This window comes from Saccostrea cucullata, unplaced genomic scaffold, assembly GCF_032062105.1.
Source record: "Saccostrea cucullata isolate Sc308-1 unplaced genomic scaffold, CSIRO_AGI_Scuc_v1 ctg412, whole genome shotgun sequence".
NCBI classification, from domain to species: domain Eukaryota; kingdom Metazoa; phylum Mollusca; class Bivalvia; order Ostreida; family Ostreidae; genus Saccostrea; species Saccostrea cuccullata.
Window position 1 is genome coordinate 118483 of NW_026923551.1, and position 20527 is coordinate 139009.

Consider the following 20527-nt stretch of genomic DNA (forward strand, 5'->3'; position numbering starts at 1 on the left):
GTTTTATTTCCTTGAATGTGTATTTGTGTTCATATATTTTTGAAATACATTGATCAGCACAACTGACATCGAATGTCTTTGGATTTTTTTTTCTTACCAGTCGCATTCGTTTACCATTTTAGATAATATTTTCCTTTAACGCATCGTGTTAGGTTTGACTTAGCATTTATACACAGTCCCTGAAACGTTCTTTTTTCCCATTTTTCCGTTCCCTCACCGTTCGTTCAGCGCGAGTTCACTGTTCGCTCTCCGTTCACAGTTCTCCGTTTACCGTTCATCGTGCGCTTGCGTTCAGCGTTCACTATTTATTGTCATTTGGAATTCCGAAGAGAAAGGACTTTTCTTTTTTGTGGTAGGGTTTTACAAGTTTTTTTTTTAATTTAACAACTAACATATCTTGTTTGAAGAATTTTTATTTTGCAGCAAAAATTATGATCTTTAAATTTTTTATCATAACTTAGTAGTTACTTTCTTGAAATTTCTCTGGAAATTAACGTTGTTATGAGCATATTGAGTTCCTACATGTATACAGAACGTTGCTAGAATGTTAACGTTCAATTAGGGCAATGTACAAATACTTCAAGCACTGCAACATTTTGCTGTTATGTAAAAGACGACAAATTAGTAATGACTGGGTAATAATCAATGTCTTTTAATTAACCAATAGCAGCAAGTATACAAAAACATATTTCTAACATGTATTTTAAAAAAAATTCGAAAACATGTTAGGACAAGTTCGGAGAATATGAGCAGTACTGCAGATATGCAGTTAATTTAATACTTTTAGAGGGAACTAGTGATAGTGTGTTTTGAAAAAAAATTAATTGTTCAAAATATAATACATCACAATTTTTCTACATTACGTATGTAGTGTCTATGATTAGAGAGGTAAAATTCCTCCATTCAACGTAACTAGACATATGTTTGTCATTAAATATGATTAAGAGTCCCCCCGCACTTTGAATAGTAATTAGTATTAGGGCTTTCAAACTTCACACATGTAATCCTTGTGAAATTTTCCTTATTGGATACTATAAACCTTGACCCTTTGACCGTGGAGTTTGACCCAGTTTAAAAATACGACATTGACCACAATATTTGAAGAGTTAAAACTAGGGATTTAATACTTCACATATTTAATCCCTATGACAAGATCTTTCATTCGATATCAAGAACCTTGACCCTTTGACCTTGACTTTTCAGTTTGACTTACATTTACATAAAAATTACAAACTTTTAGTTAAGCCCTAATTTTTAAACGGTAGATACCATGAAATTCATGTTTTAAATATCAATTCTTTTTCCCAGGACCTTTCATTTGAAATAAACATTTTTGAGCTTTTGATCTTGATTAGAAAAAAAACTTTAACCTTGAACGGTAAGGGCAAGCGCTTTCATATTTCACATATGTAATCCTTGTAATAAAACCTTTCATTAGCTATCAAGGACCTTGACCCTTTGACCTTGGACTTGGAGTTTGACCTACTTTTTACAAAGTTAAACCTTGGTCATAACTTTTGAACGGGAAGGGCCAGTACTTTCATACTTCCCATATGTACTTCATACTTTGAGACAAGGCCTATCTTTAGAAACCAACAACATTGACTCTTTAACCTGGACAACGGAGTTTGTCCTACCTTTTTAAATGTTAACCTTGATCAATAGACTTGAACAGGTGGTTCTTGTTTTTTATATTTCACATTTGTATTTATTGTGAAAAGGCCTCACTTTAGGTACCAATATTTGAGAAAGCTAAACCTTCGCTATGGTGTCATACGGAGGCATCAGTGTTTCACAAACACATCCTGTTTTATTTTTTTCTTCAGAAATGTGGACATCAGACCCAGAAATGATAGAAAATAAATGTTAAAACTTAAAAATACTAATTTTTGAAATACTAATTGACTCTTTGCCTTCGGCATGTTCGGTGAAAGGAGATTTCCAAACATCCACTGTGTCAATTGATCTTGATTTGCAGGTCACCCGCGTGGCGCAGTGGTTAGAGCGTCTGCTCTAGAGTCGCGAAGTAAGGAGTCAATCCTTACGTCGCAGGTTCGAACCCCACTGCGGGACGTGGTGACCGGTCCTTCGGATGAGACCATATAGACCGAGGTCCCGTGTCGCAGTAGGTATTGGCACGAAGAAGATCCCTCCCTGCTCAGTGGCCCTGAGTGCCGAGTAAAGGACAAAATTTGCAGCTCTCCGCCGACAAATGGTGGCGTCTCCATATGAGTGAAAAATGCTCGAGAGGGACGTTAAACAATATACAATCAATCAATCACTCATTCAATATTGATTGACAGGACAATCACGTTGACTTCGTGTGAAGTTTAAGAAGGAAAATAAAAGCCGATGATTACGGTCAAATGGTTTTGTTAATCTTTAAAAAAATGATTACTTTTACTGTCTCGAATATTTAGGAAAATAATAAGAAATTATGTTTGTTACAACATATTTCTGAGAATTGAGGGGGCCATTTTATTTTATAAGTAGTAGTTTTATCTTCTTAAGTCCATATTATTTTATTAATTAAAAGAATAAACAAATTTACAATTTAGGTAGATTACATGTAATTTTATTTATACTACACGAGTCGGTAACAAATACACATGTTTTACGGCAATAAAAAACGTGTTTTCAAAATATCGATTCAAAACACCATTACGTACATGTATGTGCAGAAATAAAATGTTAATATTTTTTTTTATTTATCTTTTGTTTATTTTTTAGCCCTGGAAATTAGAATAATAGAATAATTTCAATGCAAGAAAATGATTGGCGGTATTCCGAATAAATCGTTAATCTTGCGTTCACCGTTCCTTCACCATTTACTTTGCGCGGGCATTTGCACTCCGTTCGCGTTCTACATTCACTTACCATTCACCGTTTACACATGGCTCAGCAAGTTGCCTTCTGTGTTCCCACATCGTTCACTTGCCGTTTGCCCTGCGTTTGTTTACCGTTCGTTCACCATTTGTTCAGCTTTCGTTCACCGTTCAGGATGGAAAGTAGAATGTTTCAGGGACTGTAGGTGCTGGTTGGTTTGACGGAATGTCCTTGCCTTAGCAGATTGTCATTCAAACACTTTTATAATCTGGACCCTTTTATAAATTTTGAAATGAGAAACATAGTGCCGTCATATTTTGCATATATATTTCATTTGACAAGACATGTCTAAATGTACTCTAAGCGTTTTGGGCCCGTCACCATGACCCTTAACTACTCTTCAAAACATTTATCTTTCCTCATAACAACTACATGTAGTAAAAGGATGTTTCCGAGCATACTATAACTTTTTACCACCTCAACTTTGGCTTTCTTATTTATAAAAATAAATTATAAATTATTTGATTTTTACTTTTGGATGACATGTGATAGGATGTTCATATTTTTGCATTAAATGCCGTAAATAACAGAAATTGCATCTACTAAGGCATCGAAAGTGGTAAACCTCGATTCTTGTTTATTTTCAAATTTAGTGAATGATTGTATAATATTTTGCTTATAAGACTTTCTATTTTTTTTTATCTTTTAGCAAAAGAATCAGAAATAAATTTACCAAAGCAAGCTATATATATGTATACATTTACAATATTCTTTTTAGGGTACAATATGGTACTACGACAAATATGATGATATTCTCTGGGTTTTCCGCTGGTTTAATGGTTTTTTGTCATCTGTTTTCTTGGTGTACATGTAGTTTCAAGGTAAGAGTTTTTTTTTTAGACTTTATATTTTTGTTAGTTCACTGATGTACAAGGATTTAAATAAACATTAGAAAAGCGCAAAACCTTTTCTTTCCATTGACCCTTTCTTATTTCTATAAGCTAGATGTGTATCTGTATTCTTCTAAACTGGGATTTTATTTTCAAAATCTCTATATGTTTACTTACCTAAACATAGTGCAGTTTTTAATAACAACTCAACATCTTAGGGTATCAGATTATCACGACATGAAATTTATTGGACTAAAGCATTTTCAATTTGATTATTAATTATCAAAAATAAGGGTAATTTACCAATAGCTGGTAAAATAAAAAAGCTTCAACTGGGAAGTTTTTTATTTTACATCCGAAATTTATCAAAGTAATGGTTTTTAAAGGAAAAAAAATGTTTACGAGTAGATTAATAACAAAGCTTGCTTAAGGGTGGAATTTTCAACATCGTAAAAAAAGTTAAATTTCTCGCTTTTTCAATTCGTTAACTGCTTGTTTGATAACGATCAAGATCCCAAAATATTAACAAATACCATTCTTTGTTTGTATCATAAAATAAATGGAGATAGCAAACTGTATTTAAGCTCATTTGTTTAAACAATACAAATCACTAACCTTAGAGGTTAGAGTAGGAGTATTGAATGAGTGAACATTGCCTGCTGACCGCCCGATTGAAATTCCGAGTCCAGTCTTTACAAAAATACTATATTTAATTATCATAGTTAACTATAATGATAACTTTAACACTATGAACACTTTTATTTACTATAGTGAACACTTTGATTCGCTATTGTTAACATCTTGACACTTCGATTTAATAAAGTGAAGACTTTGATTCACTAAAGTGTAACTATGATAACTTTGATTTAACATAGTGATCACTATGGATACTTTGATTTACAATGGTAAAAACTTTGATTTACTATAGTGATAACTATGACACTATAGTGTACTTAGGAAACTTTCATTTACTATAGAGATCGCTTTAACACTTTGATTTACTATTATAAACGAAAGTATATTTTTTGGTTAGGGAAGGGAGACAACCAAAGAAGACAAATTAGGTTGGGGTCATTGATGATTTTACTTCTCAAACACCACTTGCCCAGATAAATCTGGAACCTATGTGAAAGGAGTCTGGGATTTTTTTACATTCTGAATTGTTTGAATCATGACCCACGGGGATGGGATGGGACAACTATAGTGAATTAAAATTAACCTTGATATATGTTGGAAAAATGTTTTTTTTGAAAATCTCGTCAAGAACCACCAGGCCAAAAAAGCTAAAACTGCAATATATAGTGAAGATTCTTTATTATTAGAGTAATGGCCACTGGGTGTAGGGTCGGGCCACAAAAGGGAATTCATTGGCAAGTTTTAACATTGAAATACGAAGGATTTTTTTTTTCAAATAATCTTTATGCGAGAAACTACTAACCAGAACCACATTGCCAGAATATAATGACGTTTTCTGATGTATTACTGCATAGCTTATAATTAAATTATTAAGATCATGTTAACTGGGGTAGGTTCAAACAATCACTTGGCCAGACAAGCTGACACTTGCGTGAAAGTTTCCCGAGGTACTGTAGATTTAAAATTGTTCAAATTCTATCCCTTTTGAGCCACGATATTGTACGTATTATAAGCAGGTACATCGAGTGAAGGGAGGCATGACAAAATTTACCCAGGTAAGTGTTGTGGTCCATAAGCCTTTTAAAAACATATAACAGTTAATATGCAGAATTGCTCCCTGATCTGAATGTTGGCTTGTACATTTAGAATTAGTTCTCGAAAATTTGATCACCTGTCGTTTATTGCTCAAGAAAAACGTTTTCTCTGTTGATTTTTTTATGTTTCACAAAATTGTTCTCAATGAGTTGTGCAAGTATATTATTCGATAATAGCATCAAGTGTAAACTGAATTATCTAATTATTAACAACATGTCCTTGAAAAAAAAGTTTAAAAATATTACATTGTTTACAACTGACAACATCTTTTCATTATATTTCTTAAGACACGAATATGTAGAGAAGCTAATGCGTCCTTGCAGTACGTGCAAAGTTGCCCAAGCAACTCAACGGAATATCAGCAGAGATCCCTCTTAAAGAGATGCTCAGCAATATCATACGAACCTTGTTCAATTGTTCCTTTGGAATATCACTGCATACCTGATCATGAGAGGAGGAGACTGATTAAAGTTTGTGCTCCGAAAGTTCTAATCACAGGTAAAATATTATTCATACTCAGATGTATTTAAATATTCTCTGCGCCTAAAAGCCAAATCAAATGTTTTGATTTGTATTTTTTCCTAAAAGTATCATATCTTAAACATTGTAAACGTATTTCACTCCAACATCATCGAGTAGTTTTATTATTTGAGCCGTTCCAAGCAAAAAGCCCCCCTATGTCAAAAATTTTCGAAAATGACTTTTTTCATGAAAATAATGTCGAACTTTAGGTGAATATAACCTGCAGATATTACAGGTGTATCTTGCCCCGTTACGGATTTGCAGTTATAATGCAATTATGCAACATTTATAGAGCTGACGTTATATTTCATAAAATTTTCTCTTGTAACGATGTAATTCATCTAAAAACTTATTACTTATACATGTATGCAATGAATTGGTATTGTATTGCCGTTCTGACTAAAATATGTGCTTATTGTGTTCAAAATATGATTTTTTTTTTTATGAAAAAGTTTAGTTCATTTTCTGTGATATATTAATTGAAAGAATGTCAGTGGAGTTCAAATTTGCTGACTTTAATTAGAGAGATCAGTCGGAATCTTTTAAAATTAGCAACAAAAATTATTTTAGTTGCCATTAATTCATTTTTGATGAATGATATTTTTCTTGTCCAAGATTTTCCTTCGAAACACTGACCAAGAGACAAAATTAAGGGACAGGGACTTGCGCATTTATGAATGAACACGACACTAAGATTTCGTAAAGTATGGTATATCGATGTAAATGATGAGTACCATTAAATCCTTTTTTTTAAATGCTCAACTAAATATGCAATTTCTTTGCTTAATTATATCCTTATTTGTTACAAAAACATTAGAAGGAAGGGGGATGAAAGAATCAATACTAGTAATAGTATTAAATGCAATTTAGACTAGATGTATACATGTTAAATCTGTTATATTTGAGTAGTTAGAGTGTACTTTCCTGATTTCAAATTAGGAAATGACAAATTAAAACAAAACCTTAAAAACTGAGAAAAGGGGTAGGCAAAATGATATAATTCAGCTTTAAATAAAAAAGTATGTTTCATACAGTACAATCACATATAAAGGAGAAGATTGACAAACATACAGCCCAACCTATTACTGACAACAAAATGATGAGTCGATCCACTTAATTGTCGCATATATCTGTGAAAGTTGGTCCTATACCTTCTCATTATTTAAGTCATTCTCAAAGAGTTATATGCGATCTGATCTGAATTTAAAAAGAAAAAAAAACAGCATACGTGTCACATGTAGTTTGACAGGTTGTTATGAGGCAAGTTTCACATCTCAACACTTATATTTATATCATGAAGGTCCTCTGAAATTTTACCAGTGAGGAAGTCAGGGGCCTATTTAGAGCAGCTTTTAAAGTTTTCGAAGCATAGACACAATTGTATCACATTTGATAACCATCATCTCGTTGTGTTTTCTTCATAATCAAAAAAATACACACTCGCAGACACACACAAAACAAGAAAGCAGATTGTGTTTTACGTGCAAAATCCCCTCATTTTTCAATGGATTGTCTCTCGAATAAAGTGCTTCTCATATATTAGTAGAAAAAATAATGTACCCTATTCTACCCATATATTTTACACACATACAAAGAAGTTCCATTGTATAGAAAGGGGAGAAATGCTGGCCATTCTCTGTCACTTCATTAACATCAAATTTTCGAATATGTGACCACCCTTACCATTTAACAAGTAGTCCACGTGTTCCGGAAGTTGGGGGGGGGGGGTGAGTAGAGTATTTTTGTGTTACTCTTTTAGTTAAATTAAAGTGGAGACCTTCGGAGGAGACCGTATAAATCGAGGTCCTGTGTCGCAGTATGTGCTGGCACGAAAAAGAGCCTGCAATGCTCAATGGCCCTAAGTGCTGTGTATAGGAAAAAATTCGTAACATTACGAACATTTATTTCTATACATGTGTGATGTCAAATAAGGTACTTTTCAGAACATAAAAAGATAAACATATAATTATGTATTTATTTCCATTTATGCTGTATTTCATATACATGTATTCTTATATTTTTTAAGGGAAGGGGGGGGGGTGATACATAAGTATTAACAAGTTATCGATCTTTTCAACACATAACATAAAGGTGAATATCGGATATATATTCAATTAATGAACGTTTTAATCTGACTGAACTAGAGTCATTTTATTCCAAGAAGTTCTGAGTTTACAATAAATGAAAAAAATACCCCGAATCTATAGATGTCATTGGTGTGGTTTTAACAATTCTGCCCTTCAGTTTTGATTGGTATAAGTGCCTGCGCAGTTTTCTTGGTACATGTATGTGTTTAAGTCCAATCAATTTTCACCAGGACTTAGCATTTTGAAAAAAAAAATCAGACTAGTCTAAGTCTTCCGAGTCTTCATCAGAACAATTCCCTCCTATTAAAATTATTTTTTAAGCTTTATTTTTTTTTTAAATATTTTTACACTTAATATTATCATTGCATGTAAATATTGTTTGCCATTGGTGAATAAGAAAGAGTTATTGTGAATCTGAATTTCAAACAACAGTTGTATGGTTTATTAGTTTTACCGAAAACTTAAATTGTACATAGAACAGAATAATTGTCTATGTGTTGACTCCGTTCACAGTAGCTCAGTAGGTAGAGCGCTCGCTCCGTGATCATGAGGTCGTGAGTTCGACTGACCCAGTCGATAAAATGAATAGCAATTGTTCCTTCGCCATGCACTCGGCACTTTAAAGTGAAAGTTACGGGTCCTTCGGATGAGACCTTAAAAACCGAGGCCCCGTGTCAGCGGCAGGCGTTGGCACGGGACAGATCCCTCACTGCTCAATGGCCCTAAGTGGCGAGTAAAGGAAAAATTTAAGCCCTTCACCGACATACGATGACGTCTCCATATGAGTGAAAAATTCTCGAGAGGGACGTTAAACAATATACAATAAATCAATTAATCAATCTATGTGTTGACAAATTTTATTGATTTTGTCAGCATGCTATTAGGTCCTTTGTGTTATGTACACATATGTAATATGACAACAGTCAGAGTCAGATATGTTCTGAAAAATACAATAGTCATAACATAAGAGAAGATATTCAGAAAGCTCAACTTAGAAAATTCTGAGATTTTATTTAAAAAAAATCAAATAGTTGGAACTTAGTCAGTGCGCGATAGATTTTTATTGCAGTTTTTGTTGCAAAACAATGACGTCGCTTTTTCAATTGTGACGTAAAATTCTGTCAGATTGCATAAGGGGGGGGGGGGTTGCTTGGAACGGCTCATTTGAGAGAATCACGTTATTTACTATATTTAGCTATATGTTTACAAATGTTTTTGTGCTATTTATCAATTTGCATTAAATCAAGTATGGAACAAAAGATCTAAGCTTTAATGATAATCAGTGGGTTGTTTGAAGATTTATATATAAATAAAATGAACGGAACTTACTTTTTATGATATAAAATCGAATTGTTTGCTTTAAAACATTTAGTTTTGCAAATTGTTATTTCTTTCGTAATACAGAATTTTCTTTAGAAATAAGATTTAAATTAAAAAAAATTATGCATAGATATGATACATGCATATCAGTTTTCATAAACAGATTAAATTATTGGGGTTTTTTTGTCAAAAAGACCTTTATCAACCATACTATTTTTCGCAAGTGTCGCATATCAAATCAAATATTCCAATGAAAATAAAAGAAAACCTACATCAGTGACATAAGAAAAGTAACTGTAGAGAAAAAAGACAAATCTGATGGAAGTATTCAATTTCTCTTACATCACTTTTATTTAAGAAATCACTTATTTCAGTCTCAATAACGCTTTTTTAGGACATCACTGCAGCCAGTTTAACGTAGGAATCGGACAGGTAATAGAAGATGTTAAAAAATGTGACGTCTGTCCTTTTAACTATGATTCCACTGAAGGATTTAAGTGTACGTATTGATATATTTTAGATAAATGTACAATAGTTATAACACATTTTAACACAATATTTAAAACGATTTTGAATTTCAAAATATATAACAAATGATAAATTTTATTAATTACTGATGCAAAATGTCGATTTGCTGTTAGAATTCCAAGGACTGGCATATCAGAGAAGCATTTTAACTTAAAGAAAACCATTATAACGAGGCGTAGCACAGGACGTGGGACCACTTTTGAGCAATGGCTTCTAGAAATTATTGAAACGTACATAAACAAGAATTGTACAAGTAAAAACAGGTTTCGTGAAAATAAGAAATTATAATTCCTCTTACCTAGTATATTTAAACAGCCGTCTAACCGTTAAAACGTTCGTCTCTGAACCTAAAGGTCGAGAATTCGACTTATGATATTTAAGCACACGTTCTGGACTTAGGTTGAGTTAATGGTAACTTAATGGGGGTGTATTTTTTTTTACTTAAAGGCAGGGGTGGGGTGATGGTAAAATGTAATGGTAATTGACTGTAATTAACCAAAAAATTCGATGTAATTGAAAATAATGCGTAATTGGCCAAATTTACAATTGCAAGTTATTGTAATCTAATTAATTACTTAAAAGGCATGAAATTCACAATTACTTATCATTAAATCACACTAAATTTAAAACTGTGAAAAAAATAGACCCCCTCCTTCATCTCACGAACATTATTTAAAAAATGCTATCTCATCTTTTGGTCGAAATATATTGATACATGTGGTAAGATTTTTACAGAGAATTCTAAAATTCTTAAATAGTCAAATTTTGCTTTTTCTGATTAAATATTGCCCTTTTTCACTTTTTAAAAAAACTTATCTGTGTAAAGTGTTCAAAAAAATTTACATATTGATCTTTTGATGAATTGATATAATTGAAAAGAAGTACTCCAATGGCTTCTATTCCTGATATGTTTGCCATATCTTCAGCTTGTGGTTAGAGTTATTAACATGTGCTAATTAGTGCCCGGGGGTCATGTCCATATTCTTGTACGGATATTTTTCATACATTTTGACTTTGTCTTTTGGTATTTTTATTTACATGTACTTTAATTAAATTGTATATAGTTTGGCGCATAATAAGTCTAATTCCAAAATTTTGAGATATAGTTTATGATGCTGTAATTAAGAAATATTATTGCAAAAACATCCACTGTACGTTTTGCAAAAAATTATTGGAAAGTTTTAAAATTACACCTTTTTAAACATAAATTAAAGTGAAATCCTGAGTAAACGTTTGCCTAATCAATCTTTATCTCTTCCTCTCACAAATATCATTGTTAAAAGAATCTTTAGCATGTCAAGAAAAATTTTCAAGTATTAAATTTAGGTTAAGGAACACAATATTTTAAAAATTGTTTTTACATTTTTTTAAAATATTATTGTAAAAATGTTGTGAAATAATCTAATATAAATATTAAGAAATGCATACGTCCATTTACTTTTACAAGTGTTTTCTTCAATGTAATTTGAAATTCAATTAATTGCATTTTGCAAAGTAATTGCAATTTTGTTAATTAAATTTAAAAATCTATGTAATAAAATTTGTAACTTAATTGAAGATTTTGGGAAAGTAATTGTAATTAAATTTTTTACTTGATACCATCCCTGCTTAAAGGTAGCTGAAAGGTGTTTCATGGTGACTTAAAGACAACTATTTAGCTACATACATAAGCTGCCATTTAGCTAAACTTAAAGGAGCTGTTTCATCTGTGCAGCTAAGATATCTTTGAATGCTTATTTTTTGCCATTCTCGGGATTCTTTAAGCTTATAAATATTTCATCAAATGCATGTCTTTGATTCGACAGCTTTTTTTTGGGGGGGGGGGTGGAGAGAGAATATTTTGCTTGCCAATTGTTACATTTTTTTTTAAATGTATTGTATAAGTATTTTAGCCAATCTTACTGCCTCACTGACTACCCTTTAATCGACTTTCAATACTGGTGTATTTTCTCTCCTTTTAACAAAACGAGATATTGAAGACAACAATATTTTGTACAGATAACCAATGTTATGAAGACATAGTAATACGATCCTCGACGAATCGATTTGAGGAAGCACAATCAAACAATTTATTCAACAAGACATCAACAATTAAAACAACGTTTACTGCACCAAGTGAGCCACTCACAGGAAAGACATCGAAAGAAGGCCCAAGACTTATCGGGTATTATTTAATTGACGGAATTAATATTGTAACTCAAATTCAAATAACTAGGTTTCAAAATGTTATATACAATAATCTATCATTTAATTGTCCTGAAATTCAGGAAATGCATAAAAATATAGTGTTTCTAAAGCTTCATGGAAATCAATCTTCTAAAAAATTGACAGGTATATATTCTTCTTTTTCAGAATGATGTTTTTCGCGATTTGCCTTATTTGTGCGTTTACTGTAGCTATAGTCCTATTAAAGAAGTAAAGTGCCTAAAGAAATGTCAAAAGACTGTTGCACGCTAAATTTATCAGTGCGAACGTAAGTTTTGTGATAAGACCAATAATTCCTTTAAAGAAAATATGATGATGAATTCGAGTTGTAAGGGTGAGTGAGGGTGTGTGTGAGGGTGTAAAAGGGTGTGTGTGTGTGTATGTGTGTGAGGGAGGTAGGGTGTGTGTGTTTGTGTGTGTGTTTGTGTGACTTCTAATATATCTGTTTCAAATTTTTGCTGTGATTATCTCTCAGTTTTGTATAAAAATTATGTTTGTCTCACAGTAAAATGTATTAAAAAACCTGAATAATTTGAGTTCTCATTTACTTTCATCACAAAGGCTATGTATCTCATTTATTTCAAAATGGTTTAATATTAAATGTATGGTACTTTGAAGCATATTTTCATCAACACTTTCTACACGAGGAGAAAAAACAGTATGAGTATTGTGAATACCTATTCCAGAGATATCTCGAACTTTGTTCCACTGAAGTGTTATAATATTATAAATAATGATGAAAATGGTGAAAACATCGTGAATTTAATCGGATGATTTTCATGAGATCACTAAATGGTCGCAGTTTTTGAAACTCTAGTGAATCGTCTGTTTGAAATTCATGTACATATAAACATGTAATATTGTGAATATAATACAGTGCAAAAAATATCAATTTTAATTCATAAAAGACCAGAAATCTCTCTCTCTCTCTCTCTCTCTCTCTCTCTCTCTCTCTCTCTCTCTCTCTCTCTCTCTCTCTCTCTCTCTCTCTCTCTCTCTCTCTCTGAAACTTCAATAAGTTCTTTAAGAACAAAAATCTTTTGCGATTTACTGATGATTTGTTAATTAAATTAAATTTTACAATATGCATGATATGACAGAAGAAGTCCTGGAGAAACAATATTATTTCTGAAGTTGAAACTATTTTAATGTAGGATTTTTTAAAATACAGTATTGACTCTAAAGCGTAAATAGATGAAAAAATTAAAAGTAAACTATTTCATTTTATTTTCATGGCATTCACATAGTATTCATTGTGTATATATAATAAGAAAATTATAAAGTTAATTTAAAGGTCTTGTATTCAGTCCTTATAGTCACAATGAAATTTGTTCAAATGAATTAATATATAAACCGTGAAATGTATGAAGTCACACCTGACGCCTCATTTTGCTTAATATCAATTTTCGACAACTCTCTGAGTAGATTTGCAAATACGAATGCTCATTTCGTCATGAGCATATATTTCCATTCTCTGTTAATACTTTGAGAGAGAAAAACACCAAAAACCGCTTATTTTGTTTCATTTGACAGACGTTTTTTTCCCAAAAATTTCCTACACTGAAAATAAATTAAGTGGAAGACAAATCATATCAAAATTTGAATAAGTGCATCATTATTCAGCTTTATGTACGCCTTTTATTTTATCTCCATAGTTAATACTTATCCCTCGTATCATTCATAAATTTGTACTTTGTTTGCCCTTTCCCGAGAGCGAAATGTTACATTTAATTTCATGTTGCCTCCTCTTGTGCGAAATCATCATACTGATTACTTGTTCGTTCAACGTTTTCTGAATCTCTAGAAAGGTGAATTGAATAGGAATTTTGTCCCTTTTGGTATGTAATGGTAACGTTAGCAATACCATTGTAAAGATTTTCAGCCGGCATCATCTGGTATACATGTTCTTGACCATCCCTATTTCTTCTTTTAGCATAATCGTATATTCTACTCCGTTTGCCCAAATCAAGTAATTGTCTTTTAATCTCTTTTCTCCATACCCATAAAATGTTATTAATAGCAATGAACATAATGCTGGTCAAAGAAACAATTACTAGTAGAACTTTTAATGTCCAAATATTTTCTCTATCCTGTACGTTATTTCCTTCGAGTTCTGTATGTCCATTTATTTCAGTAAAATTTGGGCTTCCATTTGGATTTAATGCTGCATATATAAATTAGGTATCATACTGTAACTATGATTATTATACCGTTTATTAAAAAAGATAAAGTTTCTTTACATTAATAAGAATAGTTAGTTAATATTTTAATACGTATTTTATAGTACTGTTCTTAATAGATGTATATACTTATTTTAAATGTAAAAATGTTCATTTAGAAAAAAAAAATGAAAAAGATGAATTACCTGTACTATGCACAAGACAACCATAGAAGGGGTCGCAATGCAGTTCTGTGCAAAAACATTTTTCTTCACATGCTTCTCCATAGTAAGGATATATGCATTTTTCAGAACAGTTGTGCCCAAAGTATCCATTTTCACAACCTTAAAAATTGCTTAAAATATAGACATGTAAGTACATGTACAAGTTTGACCTACTTTATTTTTTTCATAATGATAAACTTACATAGTACACATTGTTAACTTTTTCATAGTGTTAAAGTTCCTTGGGTTGTTTTCATGCGATGACTTTTGAACAGTGAAAGATATCAACTTCATATCTGGTATGCATGCTCAACCAGTTAAGATCCTTTACGTTGCACCAAGGTGGATGACCTTGTGACCTTGACTGTGACCTATATGCTAAAACATGTTTTTCCGAACTCTTTCCATTACTTCTGAACCATAAAAAATGGAGAAATCTTAGTTGGTATACACACTTCGCTTATTGAAATCTATCAAATGACAGCAAGGTCAATGACCTTGTTACCTTTACTATGACCAAAAAACAGAAAGCTAAAAATATCTCTTTCTAACTTTCGCCATAACTTTTAAACCATAAGATATAGAGACATCATCCACTGAATAAGAGCTCTCAAATGTCTCCAAGGACAATGCCCTTGACTGTAACCTATATGCTAAAATAGCTTTTTCGAACTTTCATTCATTTGTTGCCACCTGGAGAATAGTGATTCACAATCACGTCTTGTTTTAAAGTTGCTGTTTCGAGACTATAAACTGTTTCATACAAAAAGGTGTTTTAGAATAAAAACCAGCAAGCATATCGAGCAAAAATTTTTAATGGGAAATGGCATAAGGAAAAAAAGGTTCAAAATCAAAACAAAAGGTGTGAAAGAGAAAAGCAGTTAAAAATAATTTTTCGCAGAATTTGTGGTTAAACATTTTTTTTTATTACTTGTCATCAAACAAAGTTTTTAAGGTAGTCCGATCCTCAACTCTATAAAATTAGCAGTTAAGTAATCAAAAATACTCAAAAAAGTATCTCTGAATCCACAAAGTTATGTAAATTTATCCACAGTATTTCTTTAAACTTGAAGATGAAAGTTAATCATATTTTATAGGGAAAATTGTCAAATCTACAATATTTTTGTAGAAAAAGCAAATTGGAATAAGCAATGTATTTTCTAATTGCAAATTGATCGATTGTTCGATTTTATATATTGCAGAGAAAATAACTGTTTTCTTCTAGATGATCTTTAACATTTTCAGCAGTGACATAGACCATGTAAACATGAAATCATCGTCACATAAAAAAGTGTAAAGCGTAAACCATTGTTATGAAATGTTTTCTGCGTCGTATTACCGTTCACGTAGCTCAGTCGGTAGAGCGCTCGCTCCGTGATCGGGAGGTCGTGTGTTCGTATCTCGGCCGCGACTGACCTAGTCGTTAAAATGGGTAGCAACTGTTCCTTCGCATGGTTTGAAGTGAAAGTTGCCGGTCCTTCGGATGAGAATTTAAAAACTGAGGCCCCGTGTCAGCGGCAGGCGATGGCAAGATAAAGATCCATCACTGCTCAATGGCCCTGAGTGCCGGGTAAAGATCAAAATTTGAAGCCCTTCACCGGCATACGGTGACGTCCCCATATGAGTGAAAAATTCTCGAGAGGGACGTTAAACAATATACAATCAATCAATCTACGTCGTATTGAAACGCAACACACCTCTTCTTAAAGAATACCAGAGAGGGAAGATATGTACATAAAACACAGCATTTGAACTCACCATGCTACGGGAATATATTTGAAAAATGAATTTTATTTTTCAAAATTAAAAGGACATGAAAATAGTTGCTTCTCTCCGGCATATTTCATGAAGCTGCACAAAAGTTATATTATTCAACGATTGTTTTTTTAAACAAAATAGTACTATAGTTTTGACATCAAATGTGTCATCATGTCAGCACAATGGAGATAGCGCTCATCCATGTACAGGATAAAAAGAATTATTCTTTCACTCGCAGAGAATCTGAAGGAAAAAATTTCTAAATTATTATATAATCTGCCAGATAATATAATTTATGCATGAAGATATTTATTTCATAATATATATAGCAGATATATGTTCTATGAACCAACATCTTTTCATTCAATGTGTACAAATGTCTGACCACGCCCCCACCCCCACCCAACATCGCTTAGTGTTAAAAGCATGAGGAATTTGGACTTGGACGACTATGCACTAGTTTAGAATACTTGTATTTATGCTAATATAGTAACAAACATGTTTTGACGTTGAGAAACTGAGTTTGAAAAGAATGAATGTTATTAGTATTTTCATGACCATTGATTAGTACATCATATATTAGTCTCGGGAAAATTCATTGGGAAATTTTTTGACTAGACGTAAAAACTGCTATTGAGGTGAAAATATGACTGCAATATGAAATTTGATTTACAATTAATATTTCCCCCCAAAACGAGGGCATTATCACATCTATTAATAGTTCCATATACACTTTTTTATTTTCAATAAATATAAGCTTATTATTCAATATCTGGAGGAAATGATATAATTTGTTTCAACTTTATTGCCTGTATTGCATAATAAAACATTCATAAATATCCAAAGATTAAAAAATAGTGGTAACCATGGCAACCATAACTTCCTTATAACCCTTATGACCATGGTTGATACTTTGATTTGATAGCATCATTGACATAAGGCACATAATACGTAAAAATTAGAAATATTCATGGATTTTTTGCACGAACCCTTACGTTAATTTTGGTTAAAGGCAGAAATGAATAAATATACCCCCTTTCCATTTTGGGGTACTAATGAAAAAGATGAAACAATAAACTGTTATGACAAACTTAAAATTTAAAATCGGTTGACCCTTTGATTTTAAATCTAAATAATATCTAAAATCAATATGTACTTAATTTGGATATCAAGTAATATTGCCAATATAGAGAGGAGTTGGATTTGTTAATGATTGATTAAGTCTGAAACGTACCAACGCAGGAGCTACTTCTTTTATCCCAAGAAGTGTTTGGACAGCATCCTCTGTAAAACCTGGAAAGAATAAGCAGTATTCCAACTTGTACCAAAATGATATTATTGGCAGAAAATGATATCATTGACAGAAAATGATATTATTGACAGATAGTAATTCAGTTAGTTATGAGTAACTAGGGCCTATAATAATTCAATCTGAGCTTGTTCTTTGATACCGTTCTTATATTTTGTAGAAACCGACAATATGCACGTAGCTTCATAGGTATGTCATCGTCCATTGGAATATTCTGTCGGAGGCTGCAAATTTATACGTCTACGCAATACTGTCGGCGACAATAAGACCGCGGAACATTAACTGGCAAGGTTGGAAATATGAAGCTTATATCATTTCTATCTGTTTCAATAAAAATATTCAATGATAGACAATGCAATTGGCGGGTACAATTCAACGCGGACGGCCGAGAAAATATTAGATTCAAATTCTAGTTTGATATTCATTCTCAATCCACCTCAGTTACACTAGAAGTCACGTTATTACTGATTGACCCAGAAGACAAATAATTTAAATTTCAGTATACATGTAGTTTGAAAATGATAGATGATACATAAATCAGAATTTTCTGTCCAGCACTTTTAAAGAAATATATGAAGGGACGAATATTTGATATATGTTTGGTATATTTTATGTATGTGAACTTTTTTTTGGAGGGGGGGGGGTGAATGATCTTGGAAATAAATAGGAAAGTTGTCAAACATATTTAATTGAAGACAAAACAAAAGCTCTTGACATCCTAAAAAAAAATTGGTACAAAGCATGATCTGACTTGACAATTTTTACACACACACACACCCTTCCCCCATCTTTTAGAATCAAATGACCGTCTCTTGAAAAAGTGTCTTCTATGACTTTAACCATGGTCCTTAAAAATTATTAATAATTGAAATTATTTGTCTTTCATATCATACATTCACATTTTGCTTTTGAAAACAGCTCAGGTGGATTGAAAATGAATTTCAAACTAGAATTTCATTCCATTTTTTTCTAGGCCGAAATGTACCCGCCCATTACATTTTCTATCATTGAATGTTATGAAATGACGTAAGCTGCATATTTCAAATCTTCCCATTTAATGTTCCGCGGTCTTATGTGCCCTCACTACAGATATTGACTCATACCTTTCAGGTTTTAACAGTTTATATACACATTTCCATACAGTGACGGCACGTGTTATTTTAAAATTCACGTGGTAGGAAGTAAACAGATCTAAATCTGTTTTACGATCCTTGATTTCCAGGCAGATTCCAACTACGTTGATTAATTTTGTTTGAGGAGTGGATATTTATTTTTCTCAAACTGCAGACTTCAACTTTATATCTTATTCCTTAATGATATATTGGGTAAATTAGGATAAATAAAACACATGATTTACAGCCGTACTATCGCTTTAATTAAATTTCTAAGTTTTTGTTATGGCTAACAGGATCAGAAATAATCATACATTTTAATGCAAACAGTTGTCAAACCCCTTTGTTATAAATATTTAATTATACATCGGTATATCCATAGTACTGAAAAAATGTTAACATACCCGAGACAGGGACCTTCTCCACATAGAGAAATCTGCAGATCAGAAATGATGATTAAGAAAACAATAACCTTGTTTGCAGACATTAAATTCATTCCGAATCGCATTATTTTACGAAATTCTGGGTGTATTATTTTCATTCAATAATAACCACAATTAGACAACACCATTAAAGCATTTGTCACATGCAAGTCTATAAAAGGAAGAATTTGTCGTATTTGAAAAACAAAATCAGCTTCAAATTAAACATTTAAATCCTCGTGTATAGAACATATTTTTCTAATATGCATGTTTTTCTTCCGTGTTTGTGTTTCCTTATAATTATATACACTTTTAAAATAATGAACATATTCAACCATGTGTTTAGAGAAATCACAGTTTAATCTATGACCCGATATGGATTATACAGTTTCATTTGAAAACTAGAGTTTTCCAAGGAACGCATGCGTCCCCTGCTTTGAGCTTTTTTATGGAATCCGATGTAACCAAAACTAGAAGTGGTTATCCATTTATATGCCACAAGCATATACAGTATTTCATACAAAACAAGATGTGTTTGTGAAACACTATACGCCAGGCGGCAACAAAGTTCGGAGAAAGCTATTTTTAGCGTTAAGGTCACACTCAAGGTCACATTGTCATTGACCTTGGTGTCATTTAAAAGAGCTTGATAAGTGGAGTATGTGTGCCTAATATGAAATCTCAATTTCTCCTGATTCCAAAGTTATGGTGAGGATTCAAAAAAGCTATTTTTAGCATACAGGTCACAGTCAAGGTGAAAAGGTCATTCACCTTGGTGTCATTTGAAAGGACCTATTTAGTGGAGTATGCATACCAAATATGAAGTCTCTATCTTCCATGGTTCAAAAGTAATGGTGAAGGTTAAAGTTCGAGACAAACAAACAAATAGACAAACAGACAGACAGGACAAAAAACAATATACGCCCAGGATCTATCGATTCGGGCGCATAGAAATCTAGCTTGAAAGTTTATAAAGTGACAAAAAAAACAAAACTCATTCTCACATAGTAAATTAGACTGCCCGAGAGTCTGTCAATTCAAAAAATCCTCAAAGGAATCATTAAGTTGAAATCATAATAATTAATTATTTATCATTTTACATGTGTTAAATACGTGTTTCTATGTCTCTAGTTTCAATACTATAGGTCATCGTTGTGATACATGTATTACGGAAAATAAAAAAAAAGTTCTCATGATTTATTCAGAAATTAATAGAAGTATTATATTAAAGGTTTTTTAATGCAAAACATCTGCAGAACACTTATGTCTATGCTGACAGTGACAGATATTAAAACAGGATGCCCATTGGCCACATCGCTCACCTGATCACTGTGGCTTAAAGCAAAAATCAATTCGGTAAATGCATAACTTGTCCTGACCCGTAAAAAGGGGTATGGTTTTAACAACTGAAAATCTACCCAAACTTGAATCTTT

At 32.2% G+C, this 20527-nt stretch overlaps 1 protein-coding gene across 1 annotated transcript; it reads right to left on the bottom strand.

The window, feature by feature from the left end:
• Nucleotides 1-13575: 13575 nt before the first annotated feature.
• LOC134264288 (uncharacterized) lies at nt 13576-19259 on the bottom strand. Its single transcript, XM_062746590.1, has 4 exons — nt 19076-19259; nt 17485-17543; nt 14475-14612; nt 13576-14273 (listed from the first exon to the last, which is right to left on the bottom strand). The coding sequence occupies exons 1-4, from the start codon at nt 19210-19212 to the stop codon at nt 13843-13845; spliced, it is 765 nt and encodes a 254-aa protein (XP_062602574.1). The 5' UTR covers nt 19213-19259; the 3' UTR covers nt 13576-13842.
• Between the last annotated feature and the right edge of the window lie 1268 nt (nt 19260-20527).